The sequence below is a fragment of the Nothobranchius furzeri genome, chromosome 2 (genome assembly GCF_043380555.1).
Source record: "Nothobranchius furzeri strain GRZ-AD chromosome 2, NfurGRZ-RIMD1, whole genome shotgun sequence".
NCBI classification, from domain to species: domain Eukaryota; kingdom Metazoa; phylum Chordata; class Actinopteri; order Cyprinodontiformes; family Nothobranchiidae; genus Nothobranchius; species Nothobranchius furzeri.
The window spans coordinates 28580454-28598996 of record NC_091742.1 but is presented as its reverse complement, the minus strand read 5'-3'; the positions used below and the strand labels follow the sequence as shown (position 1 = coordinate 28598996).

The 18543-nt window shown below is 41.2% G+C and overlaps 1 protein-coding gene and 1 long non-coding RNA gene across 4 annotated transcripts in view; both read left to right on the top strand.

Moving 5' to 3' along the window:
• cdk19 (cyclin dependent kinase 19) overlaps positions 1-18543 on the top strand; it is an 85486-nt gene that overhangs the window by 335 nt on the left and 66608 nt on the right. For all 3 annotated transcript variants that reach the window (XR_008559781.2, XR_008559780.2, XM_015975516.3), the window contains exon 3: positions 7570-7645. Coding sequence is in view for 1 of the 3 variants with exons in the window: in XM_015975516.3 (XP_015831002.3) it covers positions 7570-7645 (76 nt within the window). In the remaining 2 variants the exon portion in view is untranslated. The remainder of the gene's footprint in view (positions 1-7569; positions 7646-18543) is intronic.
• Positions 14926-15868, top strand: LOC139063517 (uncharacterized). The gene is made up of 4 exons (XR_011516878.1): positions 14926-15001; positions 15410-15468; positions 15544-15639; positions 15741-15868. It is a non-coding gene; the product is annotated as an uncharacterized lncRNA (long non-coding RNA).

Sequence of the window (18543 nt, the reverse complement as noted above, 5' to 3'; positions counted from 1 at the left end):
ACCACCGAGGTCCGGTTCCGTTCGCCCTGCCGGTCTCACGGTGCGTTTGGGTTCACACGGGCCGCGCTGGTGTTGGACGGGCGGCAGACCGAACCTTCCAGAGTGTGTCTGTGTTTTTGTTTTCATCTAACACACACACACACACACACACACACACACACACACACACACACACACACACACACACACACACACACACACACACACACACACACACACACACACACACACACACACACACACACACACACACACACACACACACACACACACACCTCTAGCCGCGCTCCTGTCCCAACACGTTTCACCAGAGATGTTTGTGTTCTGACGTTAGCTCTGTGTCTGTTCACCGGACCGCGGTGTCCCTGCTTACAAAACGGCGGGATTCCTCCGGTTTGACCGTAGACAGGTTGTGTCCCTGTGGCTTCTGTCCCTGGGACAGGACCTGTGTGTCCCTGTCTGCTGGCCCGGCCGCTGAGGGACCTGCTCTGTTATCAGTCCCGGTGAATGTTCGTGTGCCAAAGCTCTACTCCGATCTGCATAAAAGCAAAATATCATTTCCAGCTGGTGGGGGGGGGGGGGGATAACACGTCTCACCTTTATGTTAATATTGTTTTATTTGATGCCCTCCACTCTGAACTGCACCAATCCAGCAACTGCTGCATTTTAATAACTAGTATTAAAGGTGAATACACCAATATTTGCACAAGAATAATTTTAGTTTTAAACTCTCAGTGACACACTTTGCAGGGGGAGGGGGGGTGGCATTTAATTTTTCGTCTGGAAAAACATCTCCTTCTGCCCCCTTTATTTTGGTCCAAGACCATTACTGGGCTGGCCCTATTAAACACCTTCTACACCCCTGCTTAGTAGACTTAATGAAGTATTTTTAAGCCAGTATAAAAATGACTGAAACACAAATTTACATATTTGGCATTATTGACCAATATCTTTGATTTAATTTATTTGTTGAGAACATCAAGATGCATTACAGTGAACATTATAATAAAGTACATGTTTCTAGTGCAGAGAGGAGACAACCCATAGAAGCACTGGTCTGATCTCATTTCAGAGAAAACTAGAACAGGTCAGATGCACCTAATAAATAAAATTACTAACGTAAACTCAGGAATCTTGTTTCTTTGCTTCATTGTTCTGGTGCTGGAAACATCACTAATGCGGATCAAAGGAGACACACAGATGAATGCACCTCTTATTTATTATTTGGAAATTAGTGGGTGTTGTTTACATCAATACATTATTTTAAATCTGAAATTGATATGGATTGATCAGAAGTTGCTATGTGTGTATTGTTTATCTGAAAACTATTTACAGAGCAGCCTCAGAACTGAGATTAAATATGTTTGATCACAATAGTAAAGAAACTGTTACAGAACAAGTTTTTCAGTAAAATCAGAACATTATTTATTTATTTATTTATTTATTTAACTTATGTTTTTTCAGGAGGATAAACTGCTTGAGATGTAACATCTCGTTTTCGAGCAGGTCCTCCTACAACACAACCAATAACAAATAAGGTGGCAGAGTTAGAAAGTTGTAACAGAAATAAAAAAAAAAAAGGGGAAAGTAAATAATAGTAAAATCAACGATATGTATAAATGTATATATATACACACGTAAATATAAACACATAAGCAAGGATACATAGATACCAACAAGTGTACATACGTACATACATACCTATATACCAAATTAAATTAAATAAAACTGCTGTGAGGCACTAAAAGAGAAATAAGGGCAAGAAATTACATTATAAATAAATCTAAAGTGAAGTAGTATCCCAATTGAATACAAAGTTTGGCAACGAAATACAGCATGTTAGCCATTGAATGCACAAAATCATCATAGTAAAGATTAAACAAAGCAACTACAGCTTGGCTTTACATAAGCATAAACAGTGCGGGAAAATTTACGAATTGTTGAGATGGATCTTAATTCAGCGGGTAATTTATTCCAGTCCTGAGGAGCTTTAACACAAAAGGCGAGTCTACCCACCTCCTTTTTAAAACGAGGAACAACAAATGATGGAAGAGTAGTTAAGCGGGTTGAATACAAGGAATCAATGGGAACCAAAAGTGTTTTTAGATAAAGTGGAAAATCAAAATAAATGCACTTAAACATAAATATCAACCAATGAAATTGTCGTCTAGCTTTTAAAGGAAGCCAACCAAGAAGATCATACATATAACAATGATGAGTGTTAAATGAACACCGCAAAATAAAACGACACAAACTGTTATAGACGACATCAAGAGACCGCAGGCTAGAAACTGTTGAGTTTTGGTATAAAATATCAGAATAATCAATGATCGGTAACAGAAGCTGAGTGACGATGCACTTTCGAACAATAGGTTCAAAGCAATTTATTGAGTTATAAAGGATACGTAAACACCGTGTGACCTTAAGACATGTTGTGTGAATGTGAAATTTAAAAGACAGCTCTGGCTCTAGCCAAACTCCTAAATATTTCATTTTAACAGACGGTTGAACCGGGGAGGAATCCAAAAAATAAAGATTAAGAGTCCTGTCACTGTCAGATAGAGTTCTACTTCTGTGAAACAGCATGGAGTAAGTCTTAGATTTATTTAAAAGAAGTTTGTTCTGCATTAGCCAGAGCTGCACCTTGTCAAAATTAGGCTGAATAGCTTCTTGTAATTCGGATTAACTCGACTTAGAACAGTATAAGACTGTGTCATCTGCATATAACTGAACAGAACAGGATCTGCAGCACTGTGGTAAATCATTAATAAAAATTGAAAATAATAATGGCCCAAGTGAGGAGCCTTGGGGAACACCTCTGATGACACCACGCATGTTTGATTCAGAACCATTAAAGGAAACAAATTGAGAACGATGATGAAGAAAAGAACTAAACCACAGTAGAGACGGCCTTGACAGACCAAAAGCATATAATTTATCTAAAAGTAGATAGTGATTGACGAGGTCAAAGGCTTTTGTTAAATCAAGAAAAATCGCACCACCAAATAAATTATTGTCAAAACCAGAATAGATGTCATTAGAAAATTTGAGCAGTGCAGTAGTTGTCGAGAAGTTTTTTCTGAACCCCGATTGGTACTGTGATAGTAGGTTGTTATCCTCTAAGTATTTAGATAGTTGGATAAAAACCAGTTTTTCAAATACTTTAACAACTGTATTAATTATAGCAATGGGTCTATAGTTATTAGGTTCAGATGTATCATTTCCTTTATGCAGTGGTATTATTTTAGTACATTTCCAAGCTTTTGGAACAGAACATGAGTTAATTGAATGATTAAAAAGAATAGATAATGGTAAGGCTAGAACATCAGCAGCTATCCTAACAAAGCGACTCTCAATGCCATCTGGACCTGCAGCATTCCCACTAGAGAGAGACAGTATAACTTTACGCACTTCCTCAGAACGAATTTCAGAAAAAGAAAATCCACTGGAGCAACAGTGAGGCAGGGTGTAAGACCCATGATGTTCTGCAGAGGCAGGGAGAGGAGAGGAAGCAAAGTGCTTACTGAATGCTTCAGCAATTTCAGCCGGGTCATTAATAAGACTCCCATTAACATTCAGATGTGAGATTTTAACATTAGTTTTCCCCCTCAGGTCTTTAATTTTATCCCAGAAGCGCTTAGGGTTATTGATATCCTTATGCAAAGCATTCTTATAAAAATTAGCTTTAGCATTCCTAGTCTGGGTAGTACAGAAGTTCCTTAGTTTTCTATAAACTGTCCAATGCTCATGCAGATTGCTAAGTTTTGCTACTTTCCACGCTTTGTCGCGCTTCTTAAATAAAGCAATTAAATCATGAGAAATCCAAGGCAAATGGCTGCCCTTAATTTTTACACTGACCCAAGGAGCATGTTTATCAAGAACCTGCATGAACTGAGAGTGGAAAAATGCCCAAGCATCATTAACATCAGGTATAAGAAACAATCTATTCCAATTAAGAGAATGCAGCTCCTGTAAATACTGATCAGTATTAAAAGTATGCAAGTCACGAAGTCTGATCATCTTAGCTGGTGTATGTGGTAAAGATATTTTCCAGAAGCAAAAAATAACAGAATGATCACTAAAACAGTTGGGCAAAATGCCATAATCAGAAAATCTGTCTGGGTGAGTTACTAATATCCAGTCAATGAGAGAAGAGTTTGTGGCACAAGTCCTAGTTGGCTCTGAGACCAGCTGTGTCAGATTTGAGCTATTTAAAAGAATACGTTCTGGAAGAGTAGATTCATCAAGCCAGTTAAGATTGAAGTCGCCAAGTAAGATCAATTCCATTGAGTCCCCCAACGAATCAACCGTTGCTAGTAAATTTTGTATTGCTTCAAGTCTAGGGGAGGAGGGGGGGCGATAGATGTTGCCAATTATAATGTGCTTATTTCCATTAAAAGAAATTTTAGTAAAGATGGCTTCGAAGTGAAGTGGTTTGACTGTCGGGACAATAACCTGAGACTGCAGACTAGAGGAGACATAAGTGGCAACCCCGCCACCCCTTGTCCCTCTATCCATTCTATATAAAACAAAGTTGTCAAGAGAAATATCATTGTCAGAAATGTTATCATTCAACCATGTCTCAGACAACGTAATTATTTTTGGTTCATTATAACCAAGCCATGCTTTTAATAAATCAGTTTTAGGAAATAAGCTTCTTATATTGAGATGGATTATGTGTAAACCTTTACCCATAACAAGAAAAACGAGGTACAAAAATAACCCTCACAGCAGGCAGATACAGAAGAAAATCTAAAACAAAAATAAACAGAAAAAAAAGAACAAAATATAATAAAATTACACGGAAATTAAATGAGTTATCACTCATAGTCCAGAAAGTCTCAGATCTGAGCCCATGGCCTGCAACCTGCTCAAAGCACAGCCACCTAAACTAATAAAGATTGCCATAACTCAACAAGGTGGCTGGATTTTATCAATATAAGTAAATAAGAATAAAGTAAGGATAATTTGACCTTAGACGAAATTTGATTTCACCGAACAAGAGGAGAAGCAAAAACAAAAAGGAATTACCTACTCTGCGGAAGAGCCAGAATTAGAATAATAAAAGAAAGAGGAAAGTCACAAGTCCGCCCTCCGCAGGTGCTCGTACACCCAAAACCTCTCAGGGCATCTCAACCCAAAGAGTCCAGGTGACTTTCAGCAGCCACTGGGTCTGTAAAAAGCAGATGATCACCATCAGAGATTATCTTGATGCTTGCAGGATAAAGAAGAAAAGCTTGTAGTCCCAAGGCGCGAGCCCAGTTCAAAACCGGGAAGCAGCGGCGTCTCCGACGAGCTGTTTCATCGCTGAAACAGCATGGAGTAAGTCTTAGTGCAGAGAGGAGACGACCCATAGAAGCACTGGTCTTATCTCATTTCAGAGAAAACTAGAACAGGTCAGATGCACCTAATAAATAAAATTACTAACATAAACTCAGGAATCTTGTTTCTTTGCTTCATTGTTCTGGTGCTGGAAACATCACTAATGCGGATCAAAGGAGACACACAGATGAATGCACCTCTTATTTATTATTTGGAAATTAGTGGGTGTTGTTTACATCAATACATTATTTTAAATCTGAAATTGATATGGATTGATCAGAAGTTGCTATGTGTGTATTGTTTATCTGAAAACTATTTACAGAGCAGCCTCAGAACTGAGATTAAATATGTTTGATCACAATAGTAAAGAAACTGTTACAGAACAAGTTTTTCAGTAAAATCAGAACATTAATATTTAAGTGCATGAATTAATGCATCTGAACTCATGCAGTAGGAACTAGGAAATATTAAATGCTAGAACCATTTTATTTTCATTTGATTAAACTGATTTTTTCCTAACGTTGTTGGAATTTTCCCCACACACAGTTAAACAAAACAATGTTGAATATATTTAACCCTTCGAAGGATGCAGACCCTGAACTGAGACACAATGGTAGACTTAGCATTTGTTTAGCTTTGTTGCAGCTTTATGAACAATTTGCACCAAAACAAAGATCGAACTGATAACGTTACACCAAAGTACTAACAGTGCTATTCCTTAGCATGCTACGTCTTTAACTTCTTATTTGTTTACATTTTCCACACAACCAGTTTCATTCACTGAACAAAAATGTACAGACAAGGTCAATCACCCATGTGGTCCAAGAGGAACCCAATGGGCCCTTGAGGGAGGGGTTAGGGAGAGGACGTTACTGACCAATCAGAAGACAGAGCAGATCAGCCACAGGCCCTGCCTCCAGCATGCCAAAAGTCTAGCAGTCAAGCGAGCGAGGACTCGGTAACCAAGTGTGCAGTGAGGGTGCCGCAGACATTTTTGTCACGGCCATGTGCTTGTTGGCCAACACGTGCATGGACGGTTAGAGTTATGGGCTCGACACACGGGAGGCGACATCGCCTCTCCTCCATTCATTTTCAATGAGACATGCGTGACAAAGCGATAATCGCGGGTCTCCCTCCTACCAAGCGAAACGCGAAAAACGTGCGTGTGAATTTTTGCGCTCGTGCACGTGTCGTGCACAGGCGACCCAGCGACGCGATCCCAAAAAGTTGAAACATTTTCAACTTTTCATCGCCGTCGCTCGGACGAGGACCAATCAACGGAGGTTTCATCCACTGACCAATGAGCGGACAGGATGCTCCGCACATCTCCGAGCAAACATGGAGGAGAAGTTGATTATTATTATGTTTTATAGTATAATCAGAAGTAAGATTTCACATAACTCTAGCAGCACCTTGTGAAACATCATATCTACCGCTTTATTAACTCTGAACCGCTTAAATAACCTTAATTCCCTCCAACCTGACACAGCCAAGCAAAACAACGGAAGTTTCGATTTCTCCATGGAACAGAACACGTAGACGGCTTTGCCGCTGCCGCGGATCGCCTCCCGTGTGTCAGGTAATAAAAGCGACGGTGACAAATTTCGCTGATTGCGGTCGTTTGTCGCCTCCCGTGTGTCGAGACACTTACAGTCACTGTGCAGATGCTCGTGCACTGCAGACACTTTACTCTCTAACCGTGCACAAATGCCCTCTCGCAACATATGTTTTCACTCAAGAGTTTTGTTGCATGCCTTCACAAACCACATGCACAAGTTTTGGCACTTTATAAACACCATAGCCAGGAGGTCCCTCACTGCTGCACAAAACTAGTCATGTTAATAATAAGTGTAAATATGTCTAATATGATTACAGTCAGCCCTGTTCAGTCATGGTCCAACTCTAAAACACGGGTAGATTTATTCTGTTAGTCATTGTGGAATAGAATACTTTATTTATTTTAGTAATTCATAACGTGAATGTTACGTCATTGATTCCACTTAGAAATGTTGGTCTCTACATCTGGCCAATCCCCGAGGGGCTGATGTTCGAACAGCACCTGCCGCCTGGGGGCAACTTTCAGGGGTGGAGTTGAGGGTAGCTGCCAGAGGTTATGACGGTAGTTACACTCGTTTTGTTCCCCGAGTACTCTTCATACTTTTATACTCAACACCAGGAGACCAAACCAGTGAGGTGGAAACCTTGACAATCAACTAACATTGCTTTTATTTTCTCTTCTCTCTGCAGGAAAGATGAGAAGGAGTATGCACTGAAACAAATAGAGGGCACTGGAATATCGATGTCTGCCTGCAGGGAAATCGCTGTAAGTTGTAGTTTTTGTTCCTTGAGACTCTAGCATAGCAGTTTGAGTCTGAAGGGTTTTTAGTCTCAGTCTGGAGGCTGTAAAACCTGCAGTGAAGCCACAATCATAGCATCATAGGACAGTGGGTACAAGAAGTATTCAGACCCCCGTCAATGTTTCGCTCTGTTCTAGTGCAGCCATTCGCTAAAGTCAATTAGTTCACGTTTCCTCATTAATGTACACACAGCACCCCTCACTGACAGAAAAACACAGACTTTTAGAAACTTCTGCAGAGTTCTTAAAAAAGACAAACTGAAACATCACACGGTCCTAAGATTCAGACCCTTTGCTCAGTGTTTACCAGAAGCACCTTTGCAGCTAATACGGCCACGAGTCTTTTTGGTAAAGATGCAACAAGTTTCATACACCTGGATTTGGGATCCTGTACCACTCCTTCTTGCAGATCCTCTCCAGTTCTGGCAGGTTGGATGGAGAAGATTGGTGGAGCCATTTTTAGGTCTCCAGGGATGCTCAACTGGTTTTAAGCCAGGTCTCTGGCTGGGCCATTAAAGAACAGTCACAGAGTTGCCGTGAAGCCACTCCTTTGTTATTTGAGCTGTGTGCTTAGGGTTACGTCATGTTGGAGGGTAAACCTTTGGCCCAGTCTGAGGTCCTGAGCGCTCTGGAGAAGGTTCTTGTCCAGGATATCCCTGTACTTGGCCGCATTCATCATTCCCTTGATTTCAACCAGTCGTCCTGTTCCTGCATCTGAAAAACACCTCCACACCATGATGCTGCCACCGCCATGCTTCACTGTGGGGACTGTATTGGATAAGTGATGAGCAGTGCCTGGTTCTCCACACATAAAGCTTAGAATTAAGGCCAAAAAGTTCTATCTTGGTCTCATCAGAGCAGAGAATCTTATTTCTCACCATCTCGGGGTTCATGCGAGCTTTCATGTGTCTTGCACTGAGGAGAGGCTACCGACGGGCCACTACCATGAAGCCCTGACTTAGGAGTGGAAAACACGTGAGGTAAACATGAGTGTCACAGCAAAGGGTCTGAGTACTTAGGACCATATTTCAGTTTTTCTTTTTTAATAACTCTGCAGAAATGTCTAAAAGTCCGTGTTTTTCTGTCAGTAAGGGGTGCTGTGTGTACATTAATGAGAAAACCATGAATTTAATTGGTTTTAGCTAATGGCTGCACTAGAACGGAGTGGAAAAAGTGACGTGGGTCTGATTACTTCCTGCACCCACGGTATCTGTAACTGAACCCATCCTGAGTTAAGTCAGAGTGTAAATCTACCGACCAGCCATGAGTACAGCTCACAGACTGGTAGATGGTTTTAAAGTGGGCTTGGAGTCGATATCTTGGTGAATCTGCTGAGGTCTCTAGGATAACTGAACGTCTCGTGAGTCGTTCTCTTTGGGAAAAGCTCTGGCGCTCCTGTGTCAGGAAGTAGACGTTGGTTAGAGGAGTAGGGAGCTGAAATCGTCACCGGGCTTACTGCCTATGTTCACGTTTCTTTCTTGGGTAAAAAAAAAAAAATTCTACGTTGATGTTTTATCTGCGCAAAAAACACGCCTGAATGTGTCCCGTCATGTCGTGGTTAGCTTCTACTAGCCGTGACGCACTCTGCTGTCTCCTGGCTGCTAAACCAATACATCTTTCCATGGTTGCAAGCAGAGGTGAGTAAGTCCACGGATGCACATATTTCCCTGTGACATAAAAGGGACCGGCTCCTTCTGACGAGGCTGATTCCCCGTCTACTTCTCCCCATGCTGCTCTAAACTCTCATCATCCAGTTGATTCCGTGGCTGCTACTTAGCCACACAACAGGTAGATGACAAGATTCAGATACATTCTTTTTCACCCTCCATCCATTTGTACCGCTTATTCAAGTTTGATATCTCAAAGGTAACACGACCACAGGGAAAGCCAAGACCTTCCTCTTTCCAGCTCCCTCTGTTGGTTCCCAGGGCGCTCCCAGGATCTAGCGAGTTCTGGGTCTTCCTGGGGTCTCCTCCCAGTGGGATTTGTCTGGAAAACTTACAGAAGGAATTTCAGTTCAGATGCCTGAGCTGACGCCTTTTAATGTAAAGCAGCGGGAACTACTCCGAGGCTGGTGAAGCTCCTTACCCGATCTTCGAGGCACCCTACTGATCTTGTTCTTTCTGTCATGATCCACATGTCATGGTAAATGGTAAATGGCCCGTATTTGATTTAGCGCCTTCTAGAGTCCTGGAACCCCCCAAGGCGCTTTACAACACAATCACACACTAAGTTAAAATAGCCCAAATGGCTCAGTGGAGGTAGCTGACTTTAGGCCACAGATTATGGACCATAATGAAAGCTGGAAAAAGGTCTAGTCTATTTATTACGAGTTCCTGTTGCAAGGTATGGAGAGCCAAAAGTGACACAATTCAATAAATAACAAAAGCAGTAAATAATTTTTTATAAATGTAACATTAAATATTTAATCACATGAACCATGAGTAAAAGTATTCATTTAAATTACAAATAGATGCTTGATGATTTATTTCATGGTTTGTTCATCATGATGTTATTTCCAACAACCATCACAGTCAGTGAGCGAGGCCTCAGGCTGAACATGGCAGCTTACATGCTATATATTTATGTTTTACGAGGACAAAACCACTAGAGATGACACATCTGCTTTTCTGTGTCAGAGTCTTTTTACTGACTTGGTTAGAGATGTTTAAGCCTAACAAATAAGACAGTAGCTGACTCAGAATCAGCGGTGAAACAGTACAAGAGGAAATTCCTCACTGATAGATACTGACTACAGAGTACCTGTAGAAGTACTCCTGCGTGGGCTTCGTCTCTGGGGCGTGTTATGTACAGATGTGTTGCCCAGTGGACATAAAAATAATCTTTTTTTATTGTCTCTGTAGTCCAAGGTGTAGTGTTTTAGGAGAACAGCTAAACAGAAGATGTTGTTTTAATCCACTGCAGCAGGTAAAAGCGTCTGGTTGGCTCAACATCACTATTACAGTTTCTCCTCAGTTCACTGGTAGAGATCTTTATTATTCTACGTTCATATTTTTATGCTTTATTAGGAGAACACCCTGGGGCTGTAACTGTAGTATGGTTCAGAGAAGTGGGGACACCGTTTGGACGGTGTTACATATTTGTACATAACACCCTGTACTGATGAAGCACTACTGACGAGATGTTGTCAAACAGGAAATTCCTCATTAAGTTCCGGTTTTACCAGATTCTGCTTTATCTGTCAGGGTTAAGACAGACCCTGTAAGGAACCTTTCATAAATGGAGCCGCCATGTTTATCAGAATTAGCTCCACCCACTGACTGATGGGTGAGGTTGACAGAAACCTAACCTGCTGATGTGTGATTGGCTGTTGCTGCCGCCTGTGTACTCGAGGGTTCTGCATTTCTGCCTCTAGGCTGTAGTTTTATACATTTTTTTTATACTTACTGTAAAGACCTCCGCCACCCACCCGGTCCTCATGCCGTCCCCCCCCCCCCCCCCCCCCCCCACATCCCAACTTCTAAAGTCAAAACTATGTCCATGACCCAGTTCACCCTTCTGTTAAACATTAAAGGAGACATATCATGAAAAATCCACTTTTTTAGCCCCTAAGTACAGCATGTTGTGCATTTTAAGTCTCTAGTTGTGCTAAAAATTTTTTAAAAAAGTCACTTCAGGTGGTATTAAGAAGTTTTAGTATAAAGTTTTGGTCATATTTTTTTTACCTGTTCAGTTTTCTCTCATTTTTATTACGTTTTATTCTCTTTATTCGTCACGATAACTGCCAAATATGTATATCAGGGTATCCGCGGGTCCTTAAAAAGTCTTAAATTAGCTTTTCCTAATTTAAGGCCTTAAAAGTCCTTAAAAATGACAAATAATCCTTAAATCCAGTTTCCAAAGGTCTTAAATGACCAAAGACCCAATAAACAAGATTCTTTTATTTCTATAAAAATTTCGTGAATTTCTGGTTAGTGTTCAGCATTTTTTGTGTACGATGTTGGCGTGAGCGGAACCGTACGCAGTCAGTTGGTTGTGAAAGGGGGCTATTTTTAGATGAGCACATTAGCTGGTTAAACTAGTGGGAGCTTGCGCCATGGGGAAGTGCAAGTTTAATGGTAACTGGATGGCTAATCCCACGTTCGCGACGTGGTTAGCACCGGTTCCAGGCAATAGCTGGAAATTATCGCTTAAATTTAAATTTTAAAATAGCTTAAATTTGGTCAAAGTGGCCTTAAAAAAGGTCTTAAAAAGTCTTAAATTTGGGTCCCTTAAATCTGCAGATACCCTGGTATATGAGCTGTTGTGAAAAGCGCTTTATAAAACGTATTTATTATTATTATTAATAAATATGGTCAGGGACTTCCAGCTAAACACAAAGCCGATCAGCCATTTTTCTTCTCGCTAAGATTTTTGTGGTCCAGTTGGAAGAATGCAGAATGTCTGGTTATTTGAGACACACTGAGCATGCTGCTGCTGCTGCTGTTTGTATCGCTGGCTGTGACGCACATAACACACAAGCTTGCAATATAAAGCAGGACAACACCTGTCCCCCTCCAGCTCGGCTGCGTGACCCTCACCATGTGACCCTCATGTCCATGCTGTCTCTGGAGGAGCAGATAGGAGACAAGACCTCCTGTAACCTAAAATGAACCAAAGCTTCCTCCCAGTTTCTCTTTAAGCTGAATTTAACATCAGTTTATCTTCATGAAACAAAAGAATAAAGTGGAACCAGAACTTCTATCTTCTATTTCTCTCTTCCTTTAACTTCTCCGTGTCCCTAAATAAAAGAGACAGATGGTCACGCTGCAGCCGCCGTCACTGACCCCGCCCCCTCCCCAAGACCGGATCTCCCGACATCACAGCACTCGGTCTGACTGAGCGCTTCCAGGAGAAACAATAATGAAATTATGAAAATAATAACGCGTGTTTGGAGAAGCGTCCTCCGACCCTCTCTCATGTGAGCACACAATCTCTCTCTCTCTCTCTCTCTCTCTCTCTCTCTCTCATCGAGCGAGCGAGCGGAGCACGCCACGCGACAACCCTCTCGATTAACATAATTTACGGCCCAAATCCAACAGAACCGGTCGGGCTGATTCGGTTCGAGTTCGGTCTCAGGTTATAACTCCAGCGCTCAGCCCTGCAGCACCACATGAAGGCGGCCCAAAGTTTCCTACCCGGTAAATGTGGAGAACAGCGCTCTGACAGATGTGGATGCTGCGCTGGCGCCGCCGTTAAAATAACTAAACTACATTCCACTATAACTGATTCTGGTTCTCTTCTATGGTGCTGAATCGTTTATGCCCGCATCTCGATGCATCGATTATTTGATTATTTTTCTCAGCTCTATCTATCCTACACCTCCCGGTTGGCCGTCGGGGGAGGGGGTGGGGGGTTCGCGCGGGGTTTGTGGGCCACAAAGAGAGGGCTCGCGGGCCGGATGTGGCCCGCGGGCCACCATTTGCGGACCACTGATGTAGTGTTTCTTAACCCTGGTCCTCAGCTCCCCCGTCCTACCGGTTTTAGGTGTTTCCCTGCTGCCACACACTTGATCTAGATGAATGAGTGATGAACAGGTTTCTGCAGCACTTGGTGTCATCCTGAGAAGACAACGCAGATATATGATCAGGTGGGCTGAAGCAGAGACATGGAGAACATGCAGGACAGGGGGTGCTTGCTAAAAGCTGGTTTATTTTTCATTTAGGTAGGAATGGACCATATGGCCTAAGATCTACATCACATCATATTGTTTATTTACGTCAAAATGACTGTTTTATTTACATTCTCACATATCAAATGAGTCGCAGCGGAACAAATATTTCTAAAAACAATTGAAGAACATTTAACGTTCAAAACTTATTTTAAAAAATACAAAACCTTTCAGGTAGATTTTATGTTGTGTTATGATTTGTTCTCCAACAAAGCAACACAAAACTCCTGATAAAATGAATAAAGATGAAGATATTTCAGTAAAATACAAGCTAAATTTGATGAAAACACACATTTATAAAGGATTTAAACTGAAGTGAAACATGTAAAACGAAATAACATTTCTTCCTACTTTCCTGATTAATCAGTTTTCATGTTTTTCATTTTCTCATAGGAGTTTAGTTGCTTCACTAGTGAATAACTGCAAGTAAAAACAGGACGTGCTGCGTTTTTATCGACAATATTAAATAAGGCTGGAGGTTTATACTTTATCTCTGCCCGTTTAGGCGATGCTCGGATCAGCGGGTCTGGGGTTATTAGAGGTCAAGGTGAGAGACAGACAGAGAGAGAGAGAGAGAGAGAGAGAGAGAGAGAGAGAGAAACTGCACAAAACTCCTGTTTTAATGAAAGAAACACCTGCGGATGGAAAGTTGCTCACACTAAATCAGTCGGGAGATGTCTGAAAGTTTGGAAGTCTGTGTGTTTATCGTGTGTTAAAAAAACGAGTGGCATTAACGATAAATTAACACAGATACAACTTTAATGCCAGAATTATTTACTGAGGAGGTTTCCCAGTTTAACATCAGGTCCATATAAACGACGTTACCCCGTCTTCAGCACTCCTTAATCCACGCTCGCTGCGCCGCTGCAGCAGCCTCTCGTCTAAAAATGAATGCACAGTTGTGGTTGGCCTAAATAGATCATTGATAATTAATCAACCATGTATTACTGTGCATTACTTTATTTGAGTATTCATTTAGCATAACACATCCCAGCACAATGTTTTTACTTGTTTTATGACAGGGGTAGTGCTGTCGTCATCTGGGTACTGAAATGTTAATTTTTCTGCGTTGACCCTGTAATTCTCTCACAGACCACTAGGGGTACCCCTGGTTGGGAATCACTGCCATATTAGATGCCATGTTTCCTCCTACGGTAGCCCATGAAGACAAAATGCATTTACTGATTTGTAACAAACGGTTAGAAAACTTTCACCATTCATAAACGTTGTTGTTTTATACATTTATTCTTCACTCGTTGCCAGTGATGAGAGGGAGTCTGATGTGCTTGTCATTTAGCTGAAGTTTTCACATCCCAGGGCTTTTTGACCCCATTTGGCATCCGTTGGTCAGGTCTTACTCCAATCCAAAAATACTACATGCTTGCAATGATTTTGGTATCTACTGCCTCCTATAGCCAGGAAATATACACATTGCCACTTTAAGGAAAGGTGGTGTTGCACTAGTTGCTATCAGGCTGCTGACTTCTGCTAAACAAAAAAAACACAGAAGAAGAAAGCTGTCTGTGTGTGTGTGTTTGTGTGTCCGTCCTCTCTCTGCTTCATCATATGGCTGCCTGGCTAGTAGCTACCGGGGCGTCTAAGAGAGGAGTTATTTCCTTCTGAATGTGGCAGTAACGGACAGCAGCAAAGTGGTAAGCTTCATATCACTCTAAACTGTCTACAAACTTTACTTTAGATGTTAATTTAGGGGCATTAGCATCTGACCTGCTAATGCTAGCAAAATGTGCTAGTTAATTTAGCACCCATATAAATGAGGATTTGTTCGACCTTCGTGGAGTAAATTGTGATCTGGAAATTCCAATCAACGCCTTTGTTTTTTACACCAGATGATAACCTTCCACTCATAGTAGCCAGCAGAGCCTGTGTGTTGTATTCTGTAAGTGTGATGTCATCTTAGCATCCATATAAAATTAAGTCCCATCTCATGGACAAATGCAGCGCGACAGAAAGTCGTGAAAGTGCGTCAACACAGTGGATTTAGTACAAGTTTTAAAGAACAATCTCAGAGTGAAGTGAGGTTTGTTTTTGTCTCTCTGCAGATATGAAAACTAACTCTGCAGCAGATGCAGCTAAGTGCACGACACTCGTCTGTATGAGCGTGAGCGTCAGAAATCTGATAAAATCACCTGTGAAATAGTTAAAACAAAAGTAAAAATGCTGATTTGCTTTTTAGAGTCCACGTCCAGAAGGCTGGAGCCATGTTTCACTGACAGGCTGTCAGACTAAAGCCCTGATGAGCTCAGCTGGGACAAACTAGTCTGATGCTTAGGTAAGTGAAGATCTGGTTCTCCCAAGGCCTTGAGATGCTGGTAAAAATAATTTAACCAGCAAACTTGTCCAGCTTTCTAATGTTACTTTTATTCTCCTCAGAGGAACACAGAACGCACAGATGTTGGAGCTTCACTTGACTTACTGAAAGAAGGAGTCCCACCAATAAAGAGACGGCGTCTGGACCAGACCAAAATTAGATATGACACTTTAGTCCTACACCTCAGACTACCATCTGATCTGGACCTGTACATGATTCTGGAAGTGTACATGATTCTGGACCTGTAGACCTGTAGATGATTCTGGATGTGTACATGATTCTGGACCTGTACATAATTCTGGATGTGTACATGATTCTGGACCTGTAGATTATTCTGGATGTGTACATGACTCTGGACATGTACATGATTCTGTATGTGTACATAATTCTGGACATGTACATGATTCTGGACCTGTAGATGTTTTTAGACATGTACATGATTCTGTATGTGTACATGATTCTGGACCTGTAGATGATTCTGTATGTGTACATGATTCTGGACCTGTAGATGAATCTGGATGTGTACATGATTCTGGACATGTACATAATTCTGGATGTGTACATGATTCTGGACCTGTAGACCTGTAGATGATTCTGGATGTGTACATGATTCTGGACCTGTAGATGATTCTGGATGTGTACATGATTCTGGACATGTACATAATTCTGGATGTGTACATGATTCTGGACCTGTAGATGATTCTGGATGTATACATGATTCTGGACATGTACATGATTCTGGACCTGTAGACCTGTAGATGATTCTGGACCTGTACATAATTCTGGATGTGTACATGATTTTGGACATGTACATTATTCTGGATGTGTACATGATTCTGGACATGTACATGATTCTGTATGTGTACATGATTCTGGACATGTACATGATTCTGGACCTGTAGATGTTTTTAGACGTGTACATGATTCTGTATGTGTACATGATTCTGGACCTGTAGATGATTCTGGATGTGTACATGATTCTGGACATGTACATGATTCTGGACCTATAGACCTGTAGATGATTCTGGATATGTACATGATTCTGGACATGTACATGATTCTGGATGTGTACATGATTCTGGATGTATACATGATTCTGGACATGTACATAATTCTGGATGTGTACATGATTCTGGACCTGTAGATGATTCTGGATGTGTACATGATTCTAAACATGTACATGATTCTGGACCTGTAGACCTGTAGATGATTCTGAACCTGTACATAATTCTGGATGTGTACATGATTCTGGACCTGTAGATGATTCTGGATGTGTACATGATTCTGGACATGTACATGATTCTGGACCTGTAGACCTGTAGATGATTCTGGACCTGTACATAATTATGGATGTGTACATGATTCTGGACCTGTAGATGATTCTGGATCTGTTGATGATTCTGGATGTGTATGTGATTCTGGATGTTTACATGATTCTGGATCTGTAGATGATTCTGGATGTTTACATGATTCTGGACATGTACATGATTCTGGACCTGTAGATGTTTTTGGACTTGTACAAGATTCTGGATGTGTACATGATTCTGGACCTGTAGATGATTCTGGATGTGTACATGATTCTGGACCTGTAGATGTTTTTGGACATGTACATGATTTTGGATGTGTACATGATTCTAGACCTGTACATTATTCTGGACGTGTACATGATTCTGGACCTGTAGATGATTCTGGATGTGTACATTATTCTGGACGTGTACATGATTCTGGACCTGTAGATGATTGTGGATGTGTAAATGATTCTGTATGTGTACATGATTCTGGACCTGTACATAATTCTGGATGTGTACATGATTCTGGACCTGTAGATGATTCTGGATGTGTACATGAATCTGGACCTGTACATGATTCTGGATGTGTACATGATTCTGGACATGTACATGTTTCTGGACCTGTAGACCTGTAGATGATTCTGGACCTGCACATAATTATGGATGTGTACATGATTCTGGACCTGTAGATGATTCTGGATGTGTACATGATTCTCGACATGTACATGATTCTGGACCTGCAGATGTTTTTGGACGTGTACAGGATTCTGGATGTGTAGATGATTCTGGACCTGTAGATGATTCTGGATGTGTACATGATTCTGGACCTGTAGATGTTTTTGGACGTGTACAGGATTCTGGATGTGTAGATGATTCTGGACATGTACGTGATTCTGGACCTGTAGATGATTCTGGACCTGTACATGATTCTGGATGTGTACATTATTCTGGACCTGTAGATGATTCTGGATGTGTACATGATTCTGGACCTGTAGATGTTTTTGGACGTGTACATGATTCTGGATGTGTACATGATTCTGGACCTGTAGATGATTCTGGATGTGTACATGATTCTGGACCTGTACATAATTCTGGATGTGTACATGATTCTGGACCTGTAGATGATTCTGGATGTGTACATGATTCTGGACCTGTACAAGATTCTGGACATGTACCTGATTCTTGATGTGTACATGATTCTGGACCTGTAGGTGATTCTGGACCTGTACATGATTCTGGATGTGTACATGATTCTGGACCTGTAGATGATTCTGGATGTGTAGATGATTCTGGACATGTACATGATTCTGGACCTGTAGATGTTTTTGGACGTGTACATGATTCTGGACGTGTACATGATTCTGCACCTGTACATGATTCTGGACGTGTACATGATTCTGGACCTGTAGATGATTCTGGATGTGTACATGATTTTGTATGTCTACATGATTCTGGACCTGTACATGATTCTGGATGTGTACATGATTCTGGACCTGTACATGATTTTGGACGTGTATATGATTCTGGACCTGTACATGATTCTGTATGTGTACAGGATTCTGGACCTATAGATGAT